The 27,739-nt window shown below is 42.4% G+C and overlaps 1 protein-coding gene across 1 annotated transcript; it reads right to left on the bottom strand.

The window, feature by feature from the left end:
- Positions 1–804: 804 nt before the first annotated feature.
- Positions 805–27,732, bottom strand: LOC132870298 (tripartite motif-containing protein 66-like). Its single transcript, XM_060903930.1, has 14 exons — positions 27,603–27,732; positions 24,500–24,614; positions 24,108–24,224; positions 21,176–21,290; positions 18,622–18,768; positions 18,424–18,538; positions 15,487–16,673; positions 12,431–12,482; positions 4,380–4,410; positions 4,163–4,298; positions 2,214–2,362; positions 1,306–1,414; positions 1,147–1,215; positions 805–957 (listed from the first exon to the last, which is right to left on the bottom strand). Exons 1-14 carry the CDS (start codon positions 27,730–27,732, stop codon positions 805–807), a joined length of 2,625 nt encoding a protein of 874 aa, XP_060759913.1.
- Between the last annotated feature and the right edge of the window lie 7 nt (positions 27,733–27,739).

Here is a 27,739-nt window from a genome sequence, read left to right as displayed (position 1 = left end):
AGCCACGGACCCAGTTTTCTTGCGCTGTGCAATTAAAAGTTGGATATTCGCGTAACAACAGCTTCTTTTCACGTAATTATAACAGAAATCTAACATGTTTGCCATGTTGTATAGTTTATTTAAGAAATTGCATAGAGTCATGTTCGTGTCATGAGCATGAACTCTATCTCCTCATTGCTCCAGAAGTGCACGTTTCTACTACTGTTGTCATGCCGACCGAGGCTGTTGTGTTTCCCGCTTGTGGTCTCGTCACTCCCGGAAGGGGCAGTGCTGAAGTAAGTAGCTCGACAGGGTTTACATGCACCAAGTAGCTCGGCTACAATCGCATAATCTAGGTCGTGTAGCTCAATTACGAGAAATCCAGTTCGGTTCGATTTCAGCCGAGCTAAGGTGTTTACATGCCATTTAGAACTTCGATTTCAGTCGAGCTACGGCAGAAATTCGATTTTCTCTATGTGCATGTAAACGCACTGCACACTGTGCATGAAGGCTATCCCATATGGTCCAATCCTACAGAAGCGCTCCTGTAGCACAAACTGCTGAAAAAGTTAATGCTGGCTAAAACACAAAGGTGTCAGCATGAACTTTTTCAGCAGTTTGTACCAAAGTAGCTCTCCTGTAGGATTGGACCATGTGGGCTCACCTTCATGCCCCATGTGAATCAATGAGCCTTCGACAACCATGAAGCTGTCACCGGTTCACCGGTTGTCCTTTGGATCCTTGGACCACTTTTGGTAGGTATTAACCACTACATACCAGGAACACCCCACAAGATGTGCCATTTTGTTCAATGCTCAGACCCAGTCATCTCGCCACCACAATTTGGTCCTTATCAGAGTCTCTCAGATCCTTACACTCGCCCATTTTTCCTGCTTCCATCACATCAAGACCTGACTGTTCTTCATTCAACCTTCTATCCGAGCTGCTGTTATAGTTTTTAAAATTAACCGACACTTTCTGACCAATCAGAATCAAGAATTTAACAGGTGTAGATCTAAAGGCTAGCAGTGATCCTCATCCTTCTTGAAGTTTTCCTGAAGAATAACAAAATCCTCGTACTGATGTTGCAGTGTTCTATGGTGTTTATTCTCTTTGAAAACAGGAAGTAGATGCTGTGTGTGAGAGAGAGACATATCTTGGGCTTACCGTAGCGGACCTGTAGAGGGTTGAGCTGTGTTTATGGCAGCTGAGAGACAGCAGCAGGTACTCACATTTCTGTAAAGAATACAAAGTCAAGGCAGAAAAATCAGTTATAGTGAAGGCCGAGGTGTCGGCGTGTAGGTAAAGATGGAGCGCGACCCTCACCCTCTGCTCATACAGACTGAGACAGGGAGAAGCAGCGGATTGTGGATCCACATCACGATCTCCGGTGTGAGAGAAATCTCGGCATAGCACGCACTGCCACTGATCAGTCCTGCAATGGGTTTTAGGAAGGAATCTTACTTACACAGACTGAGCGCTTTATTAGGTCATATGGCAGCAGCGCAAGACATAAAATCATGTAGATACAAGAGCTTCAGCTAACGTTCACATCAAACAATATAGTTTCTAGTGTTTACACAGAGTGGTGCAGAAAACAAAAAACATCCAGTGAGCTACGGCAGCTCTGTGGTATGGGAGAACACCGCCGAGACTGTTTTGAGGCTAGGTAAGGCTATGGTAGCTCAAAAAAAACCAAAACAAAACATGTGGTGAACAGAAAAGTATCTCAGAATGGACAACACATCGGCCCTTGAGGCGGATGAGCTCCAACAGCAGAAGACCACATCAGGTTCCACTTTATCAGCCAAGAAGAAGAATCTGACACTACAGCGCAACAGCGACGCAGACACTACAGCGCAACAGCGACGCAGACACTACAGCGCAACAGCGACGCAGACACTACAGCGCAACAGCGACGCAGACACTACAGCGCAACAGCGACGCAGACACTACAGCGCAACAGCGACGCAGACACTACAGCGCAACAGCGACGCAGACACTACAGCGCAACAGCGACGCAGACACTACAGTGCAACAGCGACGCAGACACTACAGTGCAACAGCGACGCAGACACTACAGTGCAACAGTAAAATCTAAAGGAAGAAACTCAAAAATCAGCTCATGCAGGTGCGTATAGACGAAATCTCAATATGAATCATTTTCTCTGCATTAATATTTATGTAATGTTAGACAGAGGTTGTGTGTGTGTGTGAGAGAGAGAGACACCCACTTGGTTAAGGAGATCAGCGGTAAGTGACACTCTCTGTGGAAAGCCCTTTGGCACACACAGCACTGGAAGAGTTGCCCTGAGATCCTGCAGGCAGCGCAGTGTCGCTTTTTGACCAGCAGGGGGTGAGACAGGCATCTGGGAACAACAGACTGAAGAGGCGGAATCGTGTTAAGGAGAAATTAACACTGTATATTAGATTATAACCTTTTACTAAAAAAAATAAAATAAAAACATTACTGAGAAAGAGGGAGACAGAGAGAAGAGAAGACAGATGGAAAGAGACACAAAGAAAGCATGATGGAAAGGGAGGACAAAGCAAGAGAGAGTGAAAGATGGACAGAGGACAGAGTGATGGAAAGTGGGAGGACAAAGCGAGAGAGACAGACAGAGGAAAAAGAGACAAAGATGGAAAGAGGACAAAGCGAGAGAGATTGAGAGCAAGACAGATGGAAAGAGGACAAAGCGAGAGAGACAAAAAGAATGATGGAAAAGGAGGACAAAGCAAGAAAGACGGACAGATAGGACAAAGAGTGAGAGAAATGGACAGAGACAAAGGAAGCGAGAGAGGGACAAAAAGGGCGATGGAAAGGGAAGACAAAGCGAGAGAGATAGAGAGCGAAAGAAAGATAGACAGGACAGAGAGAGGGACGAAGAAAAAGATGGAGAGAGACAAACAGTGAGGACAAAAAGATAGAAAGAGGACGGAGAGAGAGAGAGAGAGACACAAAGCGCAATGGAAAGAGGGAGGACAAAGCAAGAGCGCAAGAGAGATGGACACAGAGGATGAAGAGAAAGATGGACAGAGGACAAAGCGAGAGAGATAGAGTGACAGATGGACAGAGAGGACAAAGACAGGGATAGATAGTAAGAGAGAAAGACAAAGAAATACACTAAACTAGGTAGCTAGCATGCTAGCTGTAAAACAAATAGGCATAAAGTAAAAAAAAGGATATTAAACCAGAATAAAATGAATGCAGATTCTTTTCTAATCCTCACCCAATGTCTGTTTCTATTTCAAGCTAACACTTGCTAGCTCGCTCACTAGCACACACGACTACTGGGATTACCTCAGCAAAATAGCTTTTTTTTCTCGTGAACTTGCTAACAAAATCTGTTTTTAAAACACTTCATAGCGGACCTACTTTTCCCTCACAACCCTGACTTCTCCTTTACCTCACATGCTAGTTAGCCTAATGCTAACTCACCTGCTACTTCTTGGTTTAATTACATTATACAGCATAGTAGAGTTACTGACTGGAACTTTAGCTAGCATGATGCTAAAGTTAAATAACTGCAAGAGAGGTTAGATTTGCTAAGCTAACTACTTAACCAGCAATGTTAGCATAGTCCTGCGTTTATGTACCTCATCTCATCTCATTATCTCTAGCCGCTTTATCCTGTTCTACAGGGTCGCAGGCAAGCTGGAGCCTATCCCAGCTGACTACGGGCGAAAGGCGGGGTACACCCTGGACAAGTCGCCAGGTCATCACAGGGCTGACACATAGACACAGACAACCATTCACACTCACATTCACACCTACGCTCAATTTAGAGTCACCAGTTAACCTAACCTGCATGTCTTTGGACTGTGGGGGAAACTGGAGCACCCGGAGGAAACCCACGCGGACACGGGGAGAACATGCAAACTCCGCACAGAAAGGCCCTCGCCGGCCACGGGGCTCGAACCCGGACCTTCTTGCTGTGAGGCGACAGTGCTAACCACTACACCACCGTGCTGCCCTGTTTATGTAGCTATCTTAGCTAAAGATGAATAACTTTTTTTTTTCCCCTGCTAAGCTAACTGTTGCGCTTGGTTGCGCTTTTAAAGGTGAGAATGGCTGTACTGTGTCCTGCTGTGGCCTAGTAAAACCAAAAGAAACGGATTCAAACGCCTAACTGTTGTTGATGGTTTCAGAGGACATGATCGAGACCGACACCATGCTGGTTACCTGTCCATCCTCCTGGATCACACTGAACTGAAATCCTTCACTAGGTTCTCTCTGGACAACACACAAAGCAGGAGGACAAAAAGACGGATAATCACGGACGGATAAACGGCAGAGTGAGATCCGAGGCAGCCAGTCTCTGTGGGAGATGGTGATAATTACATTTTTCTCTTCATAAATACATAAAGAAAACACAGACCATAATCAGACTCTCACTCACCTTCCCAGGGATTCCAGGACAACCACGTTTCCTGTTTATTGAAGTATAAAAAGATGTCAAAAATGGTGAAGTATTTTCTTACAATAGCCATAAAGAGAACACTTTATTGTAAAATAAGTGCATCATGAATTGTAATAAAAGTGCTGTGGTCATGCCGAAAAAAACAAAAGGCTTGGTTCATTTCTTTAAGTCACGCTCCTGTTTACATTTTTCCGGCCCTGAAATAAGCTCCGCCCCAAACCAAAGTCATTCAGGTTCAATTTTCAAGGGTTTTGCAACTTTTTCTGTCTACATGCATTTTTCTTTGGAAGAAGGAAAAAAAATGAATACACATTAAAACAAAACAATAATCCGAACAAATATCCGAAGGCACCTTAAAGGAGAACTGAAGTCATTTTTAAACTTACTTTATTTCTTAATTAACGTGTTCTTCAGTTACGTTTTCGGTTTTAGTAACCTTACTGTATATCGTGACTCGTATTGGCAACTAATTGCAATTAAATATGATACTTATCGGCCTATTCAGTTTTTAGCCATGTTGAATTTAGTGCGTTTGGTCCACAGCAGGCGTCGCTTATCCGCGCGATCTTCACGAGACTTTGAAATGTGAAGCGTCAGCTAGGTGTCAGTGCCGCCATTTTGAAAACTGTTTTCCAAACAAAATATTGCACAAAAACGAGCTTAAATGACGATTACTGCCGACTTTTTTCAAACTTTCCTGATTGCTATCAAAACAAACAAAACTTCCGGCTTGATTACATCAGCATTCGAAAGAGGGCGCGCGCGTCTTTTGACAACGTTGGCAGATGTCGGTCACTTTGATTTCCGCTGTACGTTTTATTTCTGTCCTACGATGTCTCGCACAAGTCTCAACGAATCTCGTTTACGGCCATTGCTTTGACATACGGACTGATATATTACAGAGCATATTTCAAACAGTGAACTTGCTATAGCAGTGACACAATAGCCATCAAAAATGCATTCCTATATTTAATAAAATGAGATATATATACTAAGTAACTTTAAAAACGCACAATGGAATTCAACACGATATCACTTTAGATCCATGCATATATTTGAAATTTATGATATTGTATGTAATGCACACACATCTTGAAACATCGATAAAGGACATTTATTGTCAAACTCAAGAATTAATTCACAATAAAAAAAATTCAAAGTGACAGTTGGTCCATGTTCGGACCGTCATGCTGGAGATTCTGGGTCTGTGTCGTCCAGGGGTCTCAGCAGCAGTGATTGAGGGTGTCAGGAATCTGTCACGGAGGTGAGCTAGCCTGATGTGCTGATCCTGAACTGGCGTCGTGACTCGAGGCTGACCAGGGCGTGGACGATCCCTGGTGCTCCCTGTCTGTCTGTAACGCTGACTCAAACGGGAAATGGTTGAATGATGAACACCGAAGTGCCGGGCGACCTCTGTCTGTGTACTTCCGGCACGCAACATCCCGATGGCCTGTTCACGTTGATTTTGGCTTAGGCGTGGCATCTTCAATAATGACAATTTTCCCATCATTTCCCCCGGGTATTTATAGGCAAGATTGTGTGTGTACAGTGTATGCAAAATTTGTTTGAAAATTAAAGCCTGTCCATGTCATTGACTACCCGAGTCATATTGTACGTTATTGAGTACAACTCCCTTAAATTCTGATTTGAGCACAGATTTGGAACTTATTCGGGCGGAATGAAGTTATTTTTCCATTGTGATATATTTCTTTTCTTCTTGAGATAAACTCAGCATGAATTCAGCAAGTTTTATCAATGTGCGTTTTTAAAGTTACTTAGTGTAGAATTTTGATAAAAAAAAAAATTGCCTTCAGTTCTCCTTTAAAAATGGTGATACTGCTCCTTTAAACCAAGTGACTTTACCATGCTTTAAGCTCCCAAAACAGTCTGGGGCCATTTTAGAATCGATACACTTATACACGGAGTGCAGAATTATTAGGCAAGTTGTATTTTTGAGGATTAGTTTTATTATTGAACAACTATGTTCTCAATCAAACAAAAAGACTCATAAATATCAAAGCTGAATATGTATGGAAGTTAGAGTGGGGCGTTTTTAGTTTTGGCCATTTTAGGAGAATATGTATGTGTTCAGGTAACTTTCACTGTGCAGAATTATTAGGCAACTTAATAAAAACCAAATATGTAGCCATTTCACTTATTTATTTTCACCAGGTACACTGATATGACAACTCCAGATTTGCAAATAAACATATCTGACATTCAAACACAAAACAAAAACAAAATCAGTGACCAATATAGCCACCCTTCTTCATGAGGACACTCAAAAGCCTTCCATCCATAGATTCTGTCAATTTCTTTATCTGTTCACGACCAACATTGTGTGCAGCAGCAACCACGGCCTCCCAGACGCTGTTCAGAGAGGTGTACTGTTTTCCCTCTTTGTAGACCTCACGTTTTATAATGGACCACAGGTTCTCTATGGGGTTTAGGTCAGGTGAACAAGGGGGCCATGTCATTATTTTTTCACCTTTCAGACCTTTACTGGCTAGCCACGCAGTGGAGTATTTGGACGCATGAGATGGAGCGTTATCCTGCATGAAAATCATGTTCTTCTTGAAAGATGCTGACTTTTTCCTATACCACTGCTTGAAGAAGGTTTCTTCCAGGAACTGGCAGTAGGTCTGGGAGTTGAGTTTGAGTCCATCCTCAACTCGAAAAGGTCCAACAAGCTCGTCTTTGATGATACCAGCCCATAGCAGTACTCCACCTCCACCTTGCTGGCGTCCGAGTCGGAGCGGAGCTCTGTGCCCATTACTGATCCAGCCACAGGCCCATCCATCTGGCCCATCAAGAGTCACTCTCATCTCATCAGACCACAGCACCTTAGAAAAATCAGTCTTAAGATATTTCTTGGCCCAGTCTTGACGTTTTATCTTGTGTGCCTTACTCAGTGGTGGTCGTTTTTCAGCCTTCCTTACCTTGGCCATGTCCCTCAGTATTGCACACCTTGTACTCTTTGACACTCCAGGAATGTTGCAACTCTGGAATATGGCAGAACTGGATGCTAATGGCTGCTTGTTAGCTTCACGCTTGATTTTCCGCAGATCATGTGCAGTTATTTTGCGCCTTTTTTCCCCCACACGCTTCTTTCGACCCTGTTGACTATTTGCAATGAAACGCTTGATTGTTCGGTGATCACGTTTCAACATCTTTGCAATTTCAAGAGTGCTGCATCCGTCTGCAAGACATCTCACAATTTTATACATTTCAAAGTCTATCAGATCTCTCTTCTGACCCATTTTGCCAGAGGAAAAGAGGTTGCCTAATAATTATGCACACCTGATATAGGGTGTTGATGTCATTAGACCACACCCCCTCTCATTACACAGATGCACAGCACCTGATATACTTAATTGGTAGTAGGCTTTCAAGCCTAAACAGCTTGGAGTGGGACAACATGCATTAAAAGGATGTTGTGGTCAAAATACTCACTTGCCTAATAATTCTGCACTCAGTGTAGTTTTAATAAAAGTACAACATACACACACGTTGATATTGTCTGTGCCAAGTACGAATGCATTACTGACGAACCCATGATGGCTCTCTATTTGATATATACTTCATTATCAAGTGGAATAAACTCATTATCTACAGCCACATACTGTACAGCTCTATAAACAGAGCAGGGACTCATTTCCTCTACAGTCTTTAATTTTCTGAAAACATCAAAACTCAAGCCAACAAGCGAATCAGAAGCATGCCGGGTGAACAGATAGTCACCCACAAGTGCAGCACCCATGTTTACATCATCTTTTAGTATAAATACCAGGGCTCGACATTAAGGACTGCCCGATTGCCCGGGGCAAGTGAAACACGCATTCGGGCAAGTGGAATACGTCCCCGACATGCCCGACCAGGCAAGTTGGAATGAGCATATATTACAGACTAGCACCACAAAAATGAGGCTTTTTGATCTTTTATTTCAGTTCCTAAAAGCGTCCCTCACTACGTATCCGCCATTACGTCTTGGCTGTTTTCTTAGTCTCAGTTTCATTTACTGCTTTGCGAGTTATTTTATATCCCCTGCTGTTGTAGTATGGTACGCGTACTGTTTATAGACCCCTTGCGCATGACATCATGCATCATGTGATAATTACAGCTGGGGTCAGACAGACACCGTCTTTCATGTAAGCAAGGCTTAATCCGTCTTCAATATGGTTAGTTTTTGTGCCGTTTTTGCTTGCTCAAACAGAGAAATAGATAAAAGGCATTACCGTCTCACCGCTATCAAGAAAAATGTTAAAGAAGCAAATGCTTCAAGAACAATGAGGAAATGAGCGGTTAAAGAATATGAAGAGAGGAGCTCAGCCTGAAAACTCCAGAGAAATTCACGACTGTATTTAAAATGTATTTTACAAAAACAAAGTCGGAAGTGAGGATGGAAGACTTTGCTTAAGAATCTTTTTTTTTCTGCTCGCATTCGAGTTAGTGCCTTCATGAAAGCGTTTGCTTTTCTTACAGGTGAAGTCGCTTCCTTATTCGACACAGAAAACCCAGATTGGTTTCAAACAACTCTGGCATTAAAAAAAAACAAAACAAAAAACCCTCAACAAGGAGCGACATGCACGATAAATCCTGAAAGAAGAGAAAAGATTAAGAGCAGAGAGAGCTGGAGCTTTGTTTCTGTTATCGGAAGAACACAGTCCTGTGCAAAATACTTATATATATTTATATATTTATCTTTTGTTATATCATCCACCTATAGGTTTATTCCCCCCCACTGCGTTATGACAGACCGGCTGCACTGATTCAGTTACAGGTTGCCAAGTCTGTATAAAAACACCCACAACCTACACTAAATTTTAAACTCAAACATTATCCTGTCTGTCATGACAGTGCGTTTTTTTTTTTTAAACCTAGAGGTGGAGGATATAACCACAAAAAAAAAAACCAATATATAAATATTCTCAAACACCCGTACTGTTCAAAAGTCTCGGCACCCTATTGTTTTCTTCATACAAACTGTTATAGATTTCTATTTTATGATTTCTACATTATCCAATGTAGAAATCATAAAGGCAGGAAAAACTATTTTGGATAAAACTGTTATTGTCCATTACAAGTAAAAAGTAACCAATAACCAAACTTAATAATATACTTAATCAATAACCAAACTTCAACTCAATGTGTGATCTTCATTTTATGTTGCAATTCACAACTATTCTACAGTTTTCCTAAAAAAAAAAAAAATAGTACTCGTAAAATAAGGGGAAAGTGATGATATTTGGGGGGGGAGGGGCAAAAGTTAATGTCAAGCCCTGAATACGCAGGTGAATATAGAAAATCACGTACGCTGATTGGTTGAGAAATTCACACCATTTCTCGATAATCACCTCGAGTGACTCGGCAAAATGGTGGCCGATCGCTTCTTCACCGTGAGGAAGAATTAGAAAAGAATTAGAAATTTTGTTCCTAAAAGCACTAAAAATGCTACGAAGTTTGGTCTAAAACTGTTCAAAGGGAAGGTGGAATTGTAATTTATTTTATTGATTCCAAAACAATGTATTTTACGCGAGTTGGTGTAGATAAGGGACAAGTCCGCGCCGCAAAGTTATTACATTCACGTGCCGCTTTTGAAGATTGAAAAATTATTTAATACGATTTTTAAACATTTTTTAATCACCACCTGTGTATTTATACTAAAACATCGTTAAATAATATACCAGGAGAGCAATTTGATTAAAAACAAAAACCTAAGGTGTCCTGGTGCCACCATGTCGTGGTATTCTGTGGGAGGTGCTTTGGGAGTATGGGGTTCGGGGCTCTTTGCTAAGGGCTGTCCGGTCCCTGTACGAACGGAACAGGAGTCTGGTTCGCATTGCCGGCAGTAAGTCAGACCTGTTGCCAATACATGTTGGACTCTAGCAGGGCTGCCCTTTGTCATCGGTTCTGTTCATAATTTTTATGGACAGAATTTCTAGGCACAGCCAGGGGCCGGAAGGAATCCTGTTTGGGAACCACAGGATTTCATCTCTGCTTTTTGCAGATGATGTTGTCCTGTTGGCTTCTGCAAACCAGGACCTTCAGCAAACCAGGACCTTCAGCATGCACTGGGGCAGTTTGCAGTCGAGTGTGAAGTGGCTGGGATGAGAATCAGCACCTCCAAGTCCGAGGCCATGGTTCTTGACCGGAAAAGGGTGGCTTGCCCTCTCCAGGTTGGTGGAGAAGTCCTGTCTCAAGTGGAGGAGTTCAAGTATCTTGGGATCTTGTTCACGAGTGAGGGAAGGATAGAGCGTGAGATCGACAGGCGGATCGGTGCAGCCTCCGCAGTGATGCGGTCACTTTACCGGTCCGTCGTGGTGAAGGAGCTGAGCCAAAAGGCGAAGCTCTTGATTTACCGGTTGATCTACGTTCCGACTCTCACCTATGGTCATGAGCTTTGGGTAATGACTGAAAGAACAAGATCACGGATACAAGCGGCCGAAATCAGTTTCCTTCACAGGGTGGCTGGGCGCTCTCTTATGCCGCTTTTCCACTACAAACGCGGCTGAGCCGTGCCGTGCCGAGTCGAGCTGAGCGGGGCTGTTGGAGTTGCATTTCGACTACAACCGCGCTGAACCGTGCTGGCTGGAAGTGGGTGGACACATTGGGTGGAGTTAGCGAAAGTGGGTGGACGTCATGTGATGTCGTTAAGCAGCGCAAACAGTGACATCAGTGACAGTGGCGGAACAAGTCAGAGCCGGGCCGGGGGCGGGGCAAATGACCGGGCCCTTTATTAAAGCTTATCATAACATCATTTTAGGCTACAAAATGTCCGCAACTGCGGTGTTTACCAATTTCAACACTACCGGGTGCAACTATGTTATTTAGTACATCAAGTCCTTCAAACGAACATGTAACTCAGAAACAAAAAACATTAGGATACTGTACATGGCTCATAATAAAACATCAATAGCCTATACTGCGCACATTATTTGAAGGGCATACGAATGAGCGCTCAGAGGTTGCAACGCTGACAGGAAGAGTCAGAAATAAAAGGAGGGCGGTGCAAACCTCACTGAATGCACTGTGTTTACCAATTTCAACACTACGGGGTGCAACTATGTTATTTTGTACATTAAGTCCTTCAAACGAACATGTAACTCAAACAAAAAAACATTAGGCGACATACTGTACATGGCTCATAATAAAACATCAATAGCCTACTGCGCGCATTATTTGAAGGGCATACGACGAGCCTTGCGCTCCGCGAACTCGTCCACGATGCTCTGTATGTCACTGATTCAGTGATCTTTTCAGCGGTAGTCTCACGACCCGAATAGTAAACAATAAACATGGAGGACATGGTGTCGTTAGTGTTGCTGGTCTTGGTGCTGTGGCTTGTTGTCACCGACAACGCGGACAGATACTGGCAAGAGCGTATAGATGAGGCGAGGCGCATAAGGCTTCAGAAATTCTCGTAATTCATAATTATTCTTCTTCCGGGTTTGCGGTGTTTACAGATCCCAGCGCGCTCGCGGGGCGTGTGTGGGCATGTGAGGACACGCCTCCTCACCAATCAGTGCACAGGGGAGTGTCTGCTCACGCCCCCAGCCTCAGTCAGCACGGTTTGGCTCGCTTCAGCCCCACTCCAAAACGGTGCGAGTTTTAGGGGCTAAGCAGGGCTGAAACGAGCTGAGTCGTGCTGGTTTTTGGTAGTCGAAACGCGAGCCGTGTCGGGCTGAAGTGAGCTGAAGCGAGCTGAAGTGAGCTGAAAAAGGGTAGTGGAAAAGGGCCATTAGAGATAGGGTGAGAAGTACAGTCACTCGGGAGGAGCTTGGAGTAGAGCCGCTGCTCCTCCACATCGAGAGGAATCAGCTGAGGTGGCTCGGGCATCTCTTTCGGATGCCTCCTGGACGCCTCCCTGGGGAGGTGTTCCAGGCATGTCCCCCCGGGAAAACTCACAATTTCCTTCACCAAATAATCAAACACTTGCAGCGTGTCACTGGGTCGTTTCCCCATCACACCTTAAATCCTTATATGGTTTCAGTTCTCATCTAAATGCAAACTAAAGTAAGTGTTTACATCACCTTCATCTCTGATCTTCGTTACAGGATCCTCCTCCTCCTCATCTTCCTTCTCCTGTTGAGAGAAAAGCAGGACAGATTTAACTGTACGGCATCCAGGACTCCAAGCACCACAATGTCAAAGATGCTGCGTTAAAAATAAAAATAAATAAATATTTACAGTAATCTCCATCTACCTCATCTTTAGTAGTAGTGTTAGTATGCATCACCACCATAAATGACAATTTCAACAGGTTTCCTTGGACTGAGGACAAAAAATGTACACAAATACTGGGTCACTAATAATGGGTGTCCAAGGGCAGTTAAATAAATTATTTAAAAAAACTCACATTTATAAACCCTTGAGTAAAAAGCATTTAAAAAATCCCTCATTAAAATGCTGTATGTATTCTTTCAGAGATGGGACTACTTTTTCAGATGGAGGAATTTGTCGTTATGCTTCACCCGAGTGGATGTGTGCACGCGATTCTGCATTAATACCACAAAACTTTTCAGGATAGCAAAACTAATTAGAATTACTTTTTTTTTTAAACAATATTGTACCAGCTTGGGATAAGTAAGGAATAAAAACACTTGGGGGGGGGGGGGGGGGGGGAGTTACAAGGTGGTGCGATACAGCCAGATGCAAGGTCAAGTCTATTCTTATAACAGCACGTCCTAAAAAAATTAAAAAATAAAACTGACTAAAGTCATAGTAATTTGCACTAGCCATTACAAACCGGGACGTCTGGTCACTGTACCCTATAGATCCGGAATGGTAAGAGATAGAGAATGATGCTTAGTGAGGAAAAGTTGCCCTGAACAAAACAAAAAAACAAAACAAAAAAAACCCCACTGCTTGGGAAAAAAAATCATGAAAACTGACAGAGTTATAAGTGATTGAAAAAAAAATCCTATTTTTCATGGATCACTCCAGATCAGTGATCCAGATCAGCACCAAAAGTCATAGCAACGTGATTCAGCCCAGAGGTATTCCTCATATGAAATTTGGTGATGATTGGTTGAAAACTGTAGGAGAAATAGGGTCCTAAAAACACATTACGAGAATAATAATAATACGAATACTAATAAAGTAGAAAGATCCTGAGTGAGAGTTACAATTTGCGCCAGTGCTGCTCGCAAAAAAAAAAAGCTTTATTCCTCTTACACCACAGTAATTTGCCAATACTTACTTTTTTACCAATTAAAGAAACCTCTAATGCATTTTCTAATATTGTTGGGAAAAATAACGTAACTTACGTACCCAAGAAATGGCATCTCCTCTAGCCTGAAGATGCCGGAAAACTTAAAAAGTTTCAGCTTTACCTCCAACACTAGAGACTCCTTCCATTAACGTTAACTAAACTCCATAGCAATGATTATACAGAGAATCCGTTCTATCCAGGAATCCCTGTTTACGAGTAATTTACGTATTAACATATTAAAGCTAGACTGCCTTTCAGATTTTTCAAGTGTAGGTCATAAGAAGAATTTTTCCCGACACCCAATTTATTATTTTTGTTTAGTGGACCGAAAGATAGTGAATTCAAATCACAGACTTCCAATTTTCTCTCTTCATGCTCTTCGTTTGTCCCTCTAGAGGAAAGTTTTATGTAGAACTCAACAATAGAGTGTTTCCTTATCAGAAAAGGTTCAGAGTTATTTAAAAAAAAAGCCAAATCCATGGGAACACACACACACACACACACACACACACACACACACACACACACACACACAAATAATGTTTTAATGTGCTTTGCCAATGTATATTTCTTGTAGCTGTTGCAATTATTTGATATAACTTGACCCAGAGTCCGTTTTACATATAAAACTCTTAATTTGGTCATAAATGGTACAGTAAATACACTACACTACACCACTGAGCGCTCATAATAACGACCAGGGAGTTTTGGCAAGAGCATAGTGAGAGCAGCAGTGAGGAAAACCAGGAAGCAGGAAACAGGAAGACACCAGGAAACTTCTGTGACCAGGAAGGTTTTCTACAGGTTTAGGAGTTATGACTCTTTACATGATGCATTATTAAAGCTAGACTGCCTTTCAGATTTTTTAAGTGCAGATCATAAAAATTTTCCCCGACGCCCAATTATTTTTGTTTAGTGGACCGAAAGCTACTGAATTTGAATCACAGACTTCCAGTTTTATTAGTTTCTTTTTTTTAATAGAACAATTAATGAATTTAGAGTCATGTGGCCCGAAATTCTCCGCTATTTTTTCCTGCTTCACCATGACCCAGTACAAGATAGAACATCATGCATGACGTGGTGGGCTTTCTCCATTCGCGCAAGGCATTGTGGGATACAAATTTGAAACAGGAGAGAAAAATGGAGGACGTGAGTGTGCGAATGAAACGTGAAAGACCGACTACAGTAACGGAAAGCAAGCGAGAAGAAAAGACATTATGTTATATACAAAGGAAAGGAAACGAAGGACCAAACTAATAAATATCGGCGCTCAGCGAGCACCTGGGTGTGATCAGCTGTTCGTTTAGCGACAGAATAATGGAAGAGTCAGTGCACGCTCAAAGGTAAACCTGCGCATGCGCGTGCGCGCACACACGGACTTCCTCTGTCTGCTTGACTGCGCAAAGCGAGCGATTTCATGCACATTATTTGCTTTAATCCCCTCAAATTAAATAACTCCCCGACCACAGAATAGCCTGATGTTTTGTGAGATATTACAGAAATAAACAATCACCACAATGACCACATTTCAGACGGAACTAAATTTTGCCAGCTTTACGAAATCGAAAGGCCGTCTAGCTTTAATATGACACGCTACTAAAAACCTTGTAGCCAAGCTATTGGCAGAGCAGACCAAGATCTTCTGACCAATCAGAATCAACAGTCCTATGCTGTAAAACTCCACAGTCATGGCTTTTGTAAGACTTTCTCTCATATCATTGCTGATTATTTTACAATATGTTCCCAGGTTTGCTGCTCTTTCAGTTCCGTTCCAGGAAAAGGTGTTGAAATTGTCATATGTTAATTAAACAGAGATTAGACCAATAAGCATAAACAAACACTGGCGATTTCAAAGAACACACGACATTCTGTTACCTTTACAGGCCTGTGACTGTTCAACGGCTCAGTGATCGCTCCGATCTCAGGTTGCTCTTTAACCGAGACTCTTTGGGTTGACTCTTGTGCAGGTTCAGCCTTCAAGCCCTTCAACTCCCCACTCTTAATTAGTGTGGGTGTGTCTGTTTCTTCTTTCTCACACTTGAGCAGGTGCTCCGGTGGACCCTGCTGCGAATTCTCAGACACGGAAACGTGTAAAGTCTCTTCCAGGGGTTTCACTTCCTGTAATGTGGCGGTGTTTTTATTTAAACTCAGTTGTGCAGTGGACAGGTTTTGAGGAGGTGACGAGTTCGCTTCATTGGTTCGGAGCTCATTTCCTGATTGTGACGGATTCAAGGTTACTGCACGACCTTGAGTTATGGGATTTTTCACAGCCACGTTTGGATTTAGCAAATCAGACGTTTTGTATGACAAGTTTCTGGTGATATTTAGCTCTTTAGACGTCTGCAGTCCTGACTGATCTGGATTAAGGTTCAGGGGTTGGACGGAGGGATCAGGAAGCTTCGTTTCCTGTTTTTCTTCAGCGCTTCCAGTTGGGGGTGCTTTGAGATCCGAGTCAACTCTTTGGATATTAGTGCTAACAGTTTCAGGAGAACGCCCGAGAGTGCGCACTGACTGATCCCTGACTAGACCGCCATCTTTACGGCGTCTTGTATAAGCACTGTCGGATGCCACCTTTTCAAATACAGGAATCACCTGACCTGGGGTTTTACCCAGCGGTGTGGAGCGAGAACCGGGTTCTGCTTGGCTTGGACCAGTCCCAGATGGTTCACATGTTGAGGTGTGAGGTATGTTCAACCGCGATGGAGCAACAAGCGACCCTTTATTATCTTTATCTGAGACGGGTTTACTGGACGGCTGTGGAAGCTGAGGAGAGCGTCTCGGCTGGTACGGCTGAAAGGACCATAAGCGCTTTGACCTGGGCCAGGCAGGGTATTTATTATATTGTGAAGTGCAGATGGATGATTTTGGGGAACAAGCCAGGCCTTTAGGATTGTCTTTATTACATTTCTTTGAGCCAGTTGGAGGCAGAGTGACAGATGGAAGTGAATCCTGGCGTGTAGTGGATGGAGGAGGGGTCTTCTGGACGTTTGGAGTGAGGAGTTGGTTGGGAACGGTGCCAGGTTCAGAGCAAGCGAATGGAACTTCTCTAGCCTCGATGCATCCTGGGAAAATATAACCAACATGTACAGGAACTTGTATAAGCGCTTCTCTTAAAAACAGCCCAGTAAAGTGAAGCGATGTTATGATTCAGGAATTCACTCAACAAGACCGTCCGTGACGGTGTAGCTCACTCTGGCCCCGTCTAGTCCAGAAGGAACGATCTAAAGTGGGCCACCTTATGGGTGCAATAAATGTTCCAAGCTATATATAGAAGCGATATCCACCCTAGGAATACCGACCTATTTGGCAAAAAGAATCCAAAACGGCGAGGAATTGACCTTTTTGTTGAACTGCTCATTAATTAGCCCATAACTTCATTAATAATTGTAATGAAGCAAATCTGGGTAGAAGAAGTTATATGCACCCTAGGTACCCCTACCTTCATACCAGAAAGAATAAAAATCGATGAAGAATTGAAGGCGAAGCAGCGATGTGTGTGGAAACTGCTCGTTAGGGATTGATTAATTACTCCATATCTTCATTATTAATTGCAATTATGCAAATTTGGGTAGACACTATATGCACCCCAGGCAGACCTACCTTCCTGCCAAAGAGAATAAAAATTGGTGAAGAATTGAGAAAGTAGTAACGATCTTTGTGAAATGTGGACGATGCCGGACAACACAAGGGCATAAACTCATCACCTGTTGGCCAGACGAGCCGATAATGATTATTTCCTTATTGTTATCACATGTATCAGATTTAAACTGTAACCGTCCATGATGTGAAAATATGGCAAATTTCAAAAAGTCATGAGAAGAAAAACAAAATTACAACAGAACTGAAATCTGTTCACGCATTTCAAACTAAGTGAATAAATCCATAAACAGGAAGTATATTTATAAACCTCTCACCAAGCAGCTTTTAATGCCGAGGCTTCATTCTAACGGAGTATGAGAAAGTCAGTCAACAGCGACACCAGACGGAGTAACCTGCTCACTGTTAATACATCAGAACGTTATCAACTCTTTATGTTGCATGTAGGCAAGCAACTACGTTTGTTTTCTTTTATACGAAATTGTAACCAGAACATCAAGGACGTAGTCGCTCATCTGGCCTGCCATCAAAACAACCCTGACGACCAAAACATCAAACAGAACCGAAATGTGACAATGTGAGAGAGGACCGACCTCCACGGCTACAACAGGAACATCAACAAAGGACTCAACTTTGTTCCCCGAGGGAAGATCAACCCAAAATATCGATGAGAACTGAAATCGGAGATACGATTCTAACGAGAAGTCCCAAAACTCGTTAAGGTGACCTAATTAGCAGTTTGTTAGCAAAAATGTGACAATACAGGTGACCAAGTGTTTTGCAGAAGGACTAGTTCTTTCAAATAAAACGATCAGAACTGATGACTGGAGGAGGAGATACGATGTGACTGAAAATAAACCAACCAATTTCGGTTCCTCGAGGGAAGATCAACCCAAAACAAACATCGATCAGAACTGGAATCGGATGAGACATCAGAGAGGAGATACAATTCTAGTGAGAGGCCTGGAAAATTTGTTAATTTGGCCTAATTAGTAACTCATTAGCACAAAACAACGACCAAGTTTTGTGCGGAGCGATGAGTTCTTTCAAACAAAATCAGAACGGAAACCTGTAAAGAATCAACGGAGGAGATACGATGTAACTGAATCGTGGACGACGGATGCTACGCCTTGGCGACAGCTCATTGGACAGAGAAGCTAAAAAGTGGACGCGATTAGATTTTTTTTTTTTTTTGGATATCATATAAAGTCTTACCGAAGGCTTTGAGAACTTTCTTGACATTGGACTCATTGCTGTGGAAGTACAGCTCCATCATGGTGCTCATGGGAAACGCTGGCTGCTCCAACAGGTCCTTCAGCTGATGGTGAATCTGAGTGGAAGAGACAATTCACCATCACGTTATTAATAAATGATTTCTTTACCAACTATAATGTCTTTTTTTTTTTAATCCACCTGTTTCTTGCAGGACAGAAGGACAGTGTGATCGTTCGAGTCCAGAACTTTCTGTGTGAAGGTCAGCACATGGTCCTGCTTCCCCTTCAGCCTCTCGAGTATCCTCCTTCTGTCTTCGATCCTCTCTTTCTCACTCCTGCACACATCCTGCACATACATGTCAACTTATACGGAATGTCCGTATTTTATACGGATTTGATTTAATAAATGTAGTATACAGGCGTACAAATAAAGTTATACGGATTCTTTAAAAAAAAAACTTCAATATTTAGAGCTATAATCAATTCCCACGATGATAAAAGAGCGCATAACATTTACAAACGTACTGTACACCACAGAAAGCACAAACAGCCAGTAAAGAGTCTTATGAAATTGCGCGTTGTCTTGTGGTAGCGAGACTTCGTTCCACTTCTGATCATGCGCACACCGCATTGCGAGAATCCCGCCAACCGGGAAGTAACATTTTGTTTGAAACGCGTATTTCCACCTGAGCGACTTTCACTAGCGACTGAAAAGATTCTGAATGGGCACTCCGGCAAGATCAACACAGACACTTGCTGTGACATGCAGCCTCGTGAGGTATTGGTGCAGACTGCTAAAAAAAAAGCTGTCATGGAGTACAATTCAGAACATTAGAGTGACACTTTGTGTTTTTGTCAAACATTGGAGCTTTGTATTCATTCTGAAAGGGATAGTTTGGGATTTTTGACATGAATCTGTATGGCATCCCCATCAATAGTGTCGTGCAAACACACTGACTTACCCCTGACAGCATCCTGAGAGTCCAGTTCTTGTCCAGTTTTGGTCCAGACGAAAGTAGTCCGGCAAGTTTGTTGGGGTCACGAAAGTAAAATGTTTTTCGTCTCAAAACAGTATGTGTTCAAAAGAGTGATATATTTGCATCACAAAACCGTTGCCAAATAAAAAGTCAGACCTCGAAATCGCTTGGCACCATTTTCTCTCCCTTCTTATCACTGCGCGCTGCCGCCAGGTGACAGCGAAACGCAGACCCACTAAGCTGGTGGGAGACCAAGGCTGCACTCTATCCACGGCTTACACACGTGATGGCACGGAGGATGTGTATAGTGGCAGCATCTGTCCCCCCAGAGAGGATCTTTTCAAAAGCAGGACAGATTATAACTGAGAGGAGAAATAGAATCAGAATTAACCAGTTAATTGCAGCAATTAAAGGAATAGGTAGGAAAAGGAAGGCGCAAAGACACCACGCAGCGCCTGAAAACGGGTTTTCAGGCGCTGCGCACCCGTTTTCAGGCGCTGCGCGGTGTCTTTGCGCCTGCAGCGGTGCTTTGCCTGTGCTGTGGCTGAAAATAGTTCCAGATATAAATTGGTCTAGTAAATCCCTTCGTGTTAATTTGCATTGATATGTGTACTCGATGTGAATGTACAAGTCATGAGAAATAATTATAAAAAATCTTGAGTTATTTAATTCACTTTTGCAACGACAATGCTAGCTGGACACGCCGGATTACAGCGACTAAGCTAAGCTAACCTGGGCGTTTATAGATCAGGACAATGGCTGGGTCGGCTACAAAATGCTTTGGCTCACTCATCCAACTCTAGGGACTGCAGGGACTGACTCGATTTCACCTGGGGGTGGCGTATTCCTTTAAATCAAAAATAAAATCTCAGGAGCCGTTTGGGAGCCGAAAGAGCCGGCTCCTTATAGTAAGAAGAGCCGAAAGAGCCGGCTCCTTATAGTAAGAAGAGCCGAAAGAGCCGGCTCCTTATAGTAAGAACAGCCGAAAGAGCCGGCTCCTGAAAAAGAGCCGAAATTCCCATCACTAAAACAATGAATGAAACAGCCGTGGCTGTCACCTGGCGGCAGCGCGCAGTGATAAGAAGGGAGAGAAAATAGTGCCAAGCGATTTCGAGGTCTGACTTTTTATTTGGCAACGGTTTTGTGATGCAAATATATCACTCTTTTGAACACATACTGTTTTGAGACGAAAAACGTTTTACTTTCGTGACCCCAACAAACTTGCCGGACTACTTTCGTCTGGACCAAAACTGGACAAGAACTGGACTCACAGGATGCTGTCAGGGGTAAGTCAGTGTGTTTGCACGACACTATTGATGGGGATGCCATACAGATTCATGTCAAAAATCCCAAACTATCCTTTGAAGGTTTATTGTTATTAATATTGAATAAAAAGTAACTGGGATATATCATTGTTAATTATCATTAAAATTTTAGGTAAATTATTTTAATTTGCATCTTGTACGGATTTTATAAGGGAAATACGGATTTTGGAGGTTGGTTATACAGGTTTGATTGACCAAAGGTTGACATGTATGCCTGCATCAAGAGTTAAAGATTTTTTTATTTAAATATCACAAATAAACATCTCACATCAGTTTATTTAGCAGCCGTGCCTCCTTGGCTATTATAACCAGAGCTTGTGGTGTTGTGCGTGAATAAATGCGTCTGATAATATGAACAGTTATTAATAAAAAGGTACCCAAGACTGAAGTGTATGCACGTGTGTGTGTGTGTGTGTGTGTGTGTGTGTGTGTGTGTATACACTTGTTGCACCTCTATGTCTCGGAGGAGTTTGCTTGCTTTCTTCAACGCCATGCTGCAGAGTCTGCTTACAGTATTCTTCACATCCAGACATAACTGAGCTTGCAGCGCCTCCAGGTCAGACAGTCTGAGAGAGGAGAGGGAGGAGACTTTATTACAGCCGTCTGTGGGAATTTTCAGGAAAAAACGGTTTAACATGACGCTCCAAACTGCAAACTGAAAATGTGACATCTTGAAAGTGATGTACTACAGAAGCCAGAACTCACATATGGTAAAGCATCACCTCCAGATGTGGCGCATCACTTTTAATCTGCTATGAACCTATTAAATAGTCGAACGGTCATCCAATTTGTAAGGAGGTGAAATTATATTGTGTAATTTTTTTTTAAATCTAGTAATTTAACATTTCCTAATATTACTACTACTAGGTATTTTTTTTTCTTGGAAGAAATATGACAAAGTTGATTATTTCACTACAACGCCAATTTCATAAAGTTGGGACACTGTGTAAAACAAAATGATGATTTGTAAATCTTGGAAATCCTATTTTTCATTGAGAATAGTACAAAGACAACATATCAAAATGTTGAAACTGAGAAATTTTTTTTTTTTAATATATGCTCATTTTGAATTGGATGTCAACAACACGTTTCACAAAAGTTGGGACAGGGCCAAAAGACTGAAAAAGTTGTGTAATGTTAAGAGAAAAAAAAACCCTAATATGGTTAATTGGCAACAGGTCAGTAAGATGATTGGGTATAAAAAGAGCATCCCAGAGAGGCGGAGTCTCTCAGAAGTAAAGATGGGGAGGGGTTCACCGCTCTGTGAAAGACTGCGTGAGCAAACAGTGCAACATTTTAGGAATAACGTTCCTCAATGTAAAATTGCAAAGAATTTGTGGATCACATCATCTATGGTCCATAATATCATTAAAAGATTCAGAGAATCTGGAGAAATCTCTGTATGTAAGAAACAAGGCTGAAAACTGACATCAGATGCCTGTGATCTTCAGGCCCTCAGGAGACACTGCATTAAAAGCAGGCACGTCTCTGTAGTGGAAATCACTGTATGGGCTCAGGAACACTTCAGAAAACCATCGCCTCTGAAAACAGTTCATTACTGCATCCACAAATACAAGTTAAAACCAGATATAAACAATATCCAGAAACACCACCACCTTCTCTGGGACCGAGCTCTTAGGCTGGACTGAGGTCTCATCTCATCTCATTATCTCTAGCCGCTTTATCCTGTTCTTCAGGGTCGCAGGCAAGCTGGAGCCTATCCCAGCTGACTACGGGCGAAAGGCGGGGTACACCCTGGACAAGTCGCCAGGTCATCACAGGGCTGACACATAGACACAGACAACCATTCACACTCACATTCACACCTACGGTCAATTTAGAGTCACCCGTTAACCTAACCTGCATGTCTTTGGACTGTGGGGGAAACTGGAGCACCCGGAGGAACCCCACACAGACACGGGGAGAACATGCAAACACTGCACAGAAAGGCCCTCGCCGGCCACGGGGCTCGAACCCAGACCTTCTTGCTGTGAGGCGACAGCGCTAACCACTACACCACCATGCCGCCCCTGGACTGAGGTGAAGTGGAAAATTGTCCCGAGGTCTGACGAGTCAAAAGTAGAAATTCTTTTTAGAAATCATGGACACCACGTCCTCCAGGCTAAAGAGGAGAGGTTGTCATCATCCGGCTTATCATCAGTGCACATGACATGGGTAGCTTGTACATCTGGGAAGGCATCATTAATGCTGAATGATATATACACATTCCAGAGCAATATGTTGCCATCCAGACAAAATTGTTTGCAGGGAAGTCCTTCCTTCTTTCAGCAAGGCAATGCCAAACTGCTTTCTGCACATATTAAAACTGCATGGCTCCGTAATAAGAGTTGGGGTGCTAAACTGGCCTGCCTGCAGTCCAGACCTGTCTCCTATTTAAAACATTTGGTGTATTATCAAGCGCAAAATATGACAAAGGAGATCCCGAACTGTTGAGCAACTGAAACTGTATATCAGGCAAGAATGGGACAACATTTCTCTTTCAAAACTACAGCAATTGGTCTCCTCAGTTCCCAAATGCTTACAGAGTGTTCTTAAAAGTAGAGGTGATGCAACACAGTGGTGAACATGCCCGTCCCAACTTTTTTGAAACACGTTGCTGACATCAAATTCAAAATGAGCATATATTTAAAAAATAAAATAAAATTCTCAGCTTCAACATTTGATATGTTGTCTTTGTACTATTTTCAATGAAATACAGGGTTTCCAAGACTTGCAAATCATCATAGTTTTTTTTTTTAAATTTGTTTTACACAGTGTCCCAAATTTATGGAATTAGGGTTGTATATTAACCATCAGCATATCCTGTTGTGTTTTACTCCTCTTATGCCACAGCTCTTTATTATATATCAAAAATAAAAGAATGATGTTGCACTTTTATCCATTTATTAGTTACATTTAACGTTGGGGAACATTCAGGAAACAAGGTACTGCATAACATTAAAGCAGCTATAAACAGCCATTCCATCACCAGCCTCTCATTTTTATTCTCTTGATTTTACTAAGATGAAAAACAAACCGCAGCTTGTCACGCAACTGAGAAACATCAAAGCCGTCCATCTTGAAGACTTTTCAGTGTCAATTAACTTAAATTTTGCAGCTTTACCTCCGAGTGTTACTGAAAACCATTAAATAAACGTCTCCTTAGAGAAAACTTCACCACATCTACAATTACACGTGTATTTTTAATCCGTTCATGTTGACCATCCCTGTGCATGTTGTTACTATAGAAACGAGAGAGTGTATGAGGGTAAATGTGTTAATATGTGCCTCTGTGAGCGTTTGGTAGAGAAAACTAACAGTGCTATGGGTTAAAAGAATAAAAACACAGTTGCGATTTTTTTTTTTTTTTAATAGCCACCCACCTTCCCTGCAGATTATTCAGACTCTTCTGGACACTCGGGCTTTTCTGCTGCACCTTCTGGAACATCTGGAGGATTTGCTTCCTCTGCTTACCCACCGCCTCGTGACTCAACTGCAGTCTGAAGGAGACAAAGTCAGGTTTAGCAGCAAACTCGAACTCCGAAGTGGAGTGCACGTCATCAGGCACACCGACAGACAGGACGACAAATCGTACAAACCACGCCGCTCCTCAAAACGGCTTCCTGCTATTAGAGAGAGTCTGTCTGCTCTAAATCATCAATATAACAAATAACAGATCCCTCACCACCACCACCCATCAATATCAATAATATACACCCTACACAAGCACACGAGAGGAAATAACCCACAACAAGGGGTAATAAATGGTTCCTACAGGTGACTGGGATGAAGCGCTGGACACTTTCGGCACGTCAGCTGGTCACACATCAGACAGAAACTGCTGACCACTTCCTGTTTATGGATCAGACACATGACTGGCCTCAGATACTCTACGGACAAACACACAGAGTGGCATTTATATAAAACACATGACACCACTACTCTGTCAAATTCTTCATTCTGATTGGTCGGAAGGTGTCGATTCATTTTCTATCACAGCAACACAAGAGAGTGGAGATGATGGGACCCTCTGCAGGTTGCATCCTGTATGATGGTTTCGCAGGGAGAGGTTAGTGGACTGCCCACTTGCAAGCCAGGACTGTGTGGGATTTATATAACCGCCAGGCATCAACCAGCACTGTGCTGTTGCCCAGGTTACTCCAGCTCCGCAGAGTGAAGCCCAGTCGATTCCACGTGGAGGAGCCTGTACGGAGTTTGCCTTATACAAGGATCTGAGTTATATATCTCTCTAAATAAAAACCAATGACATGGTGAATTATTATACATATGGGACACTTTTTCCATGGAATAAAAACAGGTATTCTATTCCCTTCTACTGGGAATACTGACAGCATGCAATATCATATCGCTTATCCTCCGTGTATTACGCCACTTCCTCAATGGAGAATGAGCGTGCAATATTGTTACAATATTGCATGCTGGTAAAAAAAAAACATGACGTCACACGTCAGAGCTCATGCGAAGATCCAATGACAAAACTTTTCTGCTGCACACGCACAGAATTATTTCTGTGTCGGCCAGGAACAAGAGAAGACGAAGCTAATCCAGTGCTACTGCTAGAATTAGCTATGCTGTAATTAAGCAATAAATAAACCGAAACTAAAGACGCAGCGAACATCCAAAAGGCTACCAAAACTTCATTAGATATTCTTCATGCATATTTACAAGAGAAAAACATACCAACAGACATTGAAAAACTGGAAGAGACATACGTCGGAGATATAAAACTTCCATGCTAGTGAGTGACTGACAGTTTGTAAACAAACATGGCCGCCAGGTTTGCTTTGTTAAAAACAGAAGATTTTGAGAGAATTTTGGCTGCCACGTCGCGCTGTTGTATGTAGTTGTCGATGTTGATTTTAAAAGTAACTAAGCAATTTAAAAATATTCGGCTTGACTGCACTAGTGTTGGCCTGCGTTAGCACTACACCAGCTAGAAAGTACCTGGACTGCTGTGCTAACAGCACCAAGTCGCGGGTAAGCTCACATTGGACTTCCAGAACGCTGATATGAAGAGTATGTATGTATAATAATGGCTTTTTTGTGGTTCATCAGATATATTCCATTCAGCTACTTGTCTTCTACTCGTTCAGTATCATGCTAGCTGAATGGAATATTTGATATACCACTCAACGCCTGCCAATATTATTTAAATATTCTATAAAGAGATGTTCATTTAAGATTTATGGAAGGCGTCTTTGGGGTCAGCAGTTTGTCACTTCTAACAGTCAGAGGAAAAGTTATACAGTCTCAGACACAGGAAAGAACAAACTGCATGTTTTTTTTCTTGTTAACTTCAAGAGTGTAAAAGAGCGGCTGGTGAGGGCGTGGCCATTTATACCTGCTGTAATGCAAGTGATTACTTGCAAGGAACTGACTTGTTTCGAAGACGTTCCACAACAATAAATGCAAGCAAGCCATGGCCTAATGGTTAGAGAAAGCAGGCTTGGGACCAAAAGGTCACCGGTTCGATATCCCTGGACCAGCAGGAATGGCTGAAGTGCCTGGGAGTAAGGCACCTAACCTCCAACCGCTCCCCAGGCTGCTCTGGGTGTGCTGTACGTAGATAAGAGCTGGATAAAAGCATCTGCTAAATGCCATTAATGATTATGATGAGTCATGTTGTAATAATAAAACAAATACAACTGTTGGGAAATTGCTGTAGTAGAAGAGAAATAACGCTTTCAGACATGCAGTTATTGGCAAAATAATCAGCATCAGGGCGGCTCCACACCACCCTCATCACTGATTATTATTTTTTCTTTAAAAGGGAAAAACATTTTATTCCTTACACATTTACATTAACTATAAATGTTTCTTAAACAGTCTTAAAGATATCACAAAGATGTACAGTAAGAATCGTACTGAACTCTATAGAGAATAATATAAGTGTAAACACTAACAGTACGAGTGTGTGATGGTGGAGTGTGTGAGCTGACCTGGAGTGACAGTATGGACATAATGTCCATGCGTGTCTTCAGCTGTCTTATGAGCTGCCACACACACGGCACACAAATTCTCCTGACACGCAACACACCAAGCAGATACGGAGGGGTCATCACAGCTACTGCACTGAGAGAGAGAGAGAGAGAGAGAGAGAGAGAGAGAGAGAGGATTAAAGTTCTGCATTAGTTAGCACATGCTTTTATACAAAATTACTTAAAGCTGAGACCAGAAACAGGAAACATCCGAGCAGTTGAGGGTGCTCGAGAACTCAACCATGGCAGCTCGGTGGTGCTGGGATGGGATTTGAACTCATGACCTTAGCCCTTCTATCAGGGAGCAGAGCTTCTCTTCAGCCCTTAACCCTAAAGGGAGCCAGTCAGGATTAAACAAGTATACATTTAGGAGATTATATCATCCCCAAATACTGATTTTCCAGTATATTGTTAGCTGCTTGGATATCATAGTATCAGTATGCTCGCTGATGGAGGTCATGTGACACATTAATTGCACACAGATTTAATCTATTTAACTGAAGACAAACAGAACTAATTTACAGGTTTCACAGCAGTGCTGGGGGGGGGGGGGAATACTTATGCAAGGCCCTGTTCAAGGCTCACACTCACCTTATTACTTTCACAAAAATTTATGTGGTGTTTCATCAACAAAAGGTTACTGATGACCTCATTTGGGTCATATTTCTCCTGACAAACAGGACATTCTGTACAAAACAAAGTGCAATAAACAGTAATTAAACTCTCGAGATATTTTAAAACACGCTTTAAGTATAACGCACAGATCCATGATGTAAGAACATGCACATGATTACAGAGCATATAATGAGAAATACAGCCCATATAAACCTTATATGTTCATCTTAATTCATTAATCGAGCATTGGGATGAGTTCTGTACCTGTAATTTTCTCTGAGACAGTGAAGCAGCGGATACACAGTGTGTGCAGGCAGGGTAAGAGCTGGGGACCCGATTCAGGACCAAACATCAAACTGCACCAAGCGCAGCAGGTGAAGTCCTGCGAGTCCATCTGATAA

Source organism: Neoarius graeffei, chromosome 22 (genome assembly GCF_027579695.1).
Source record: "Neoarius graeffei isolate fNeoGra1 chromosome 22, fNeoGra1.pri, whole genome shotgun sequence".
Lineage (NCBI taxonomy): Eukaryota > Metazoa > Chordata > Actinopteri > Siluriformes > Ariidae > Neoarius > Neoarius graeffei.
The sequence above is the reverse complement of the archived record's forward strand: the minus strand, read 5'-3'. Positions and strand labels throughout refer to the sequence as shown.

Bases quoted from the DNA above. Each gene is read 5' to 3' on its own strand.
- LOC132870298 (XM_060903930.1), bottom strand. From the start codon at position 27,732: ATGGACTCGCAGGACTTCACCTGCTGCGCTTGGTGCAGTTTGATGTTT. The intron at 24,615-27,602 runs GTACAGAACTCA...GTTTGTCCGTAG, and splicing joins TGTCTCAGAGAAAATTACAG to AGTATCTGAGGCCAGTCATG. The intron at 1,216-1,305 runs GTGAGGGTCGCG...TATTCTTTACAG, and splicing joins TCAGTCTGTATGAGCAGAGG to AAATGTGAGTACCTGCTGCT.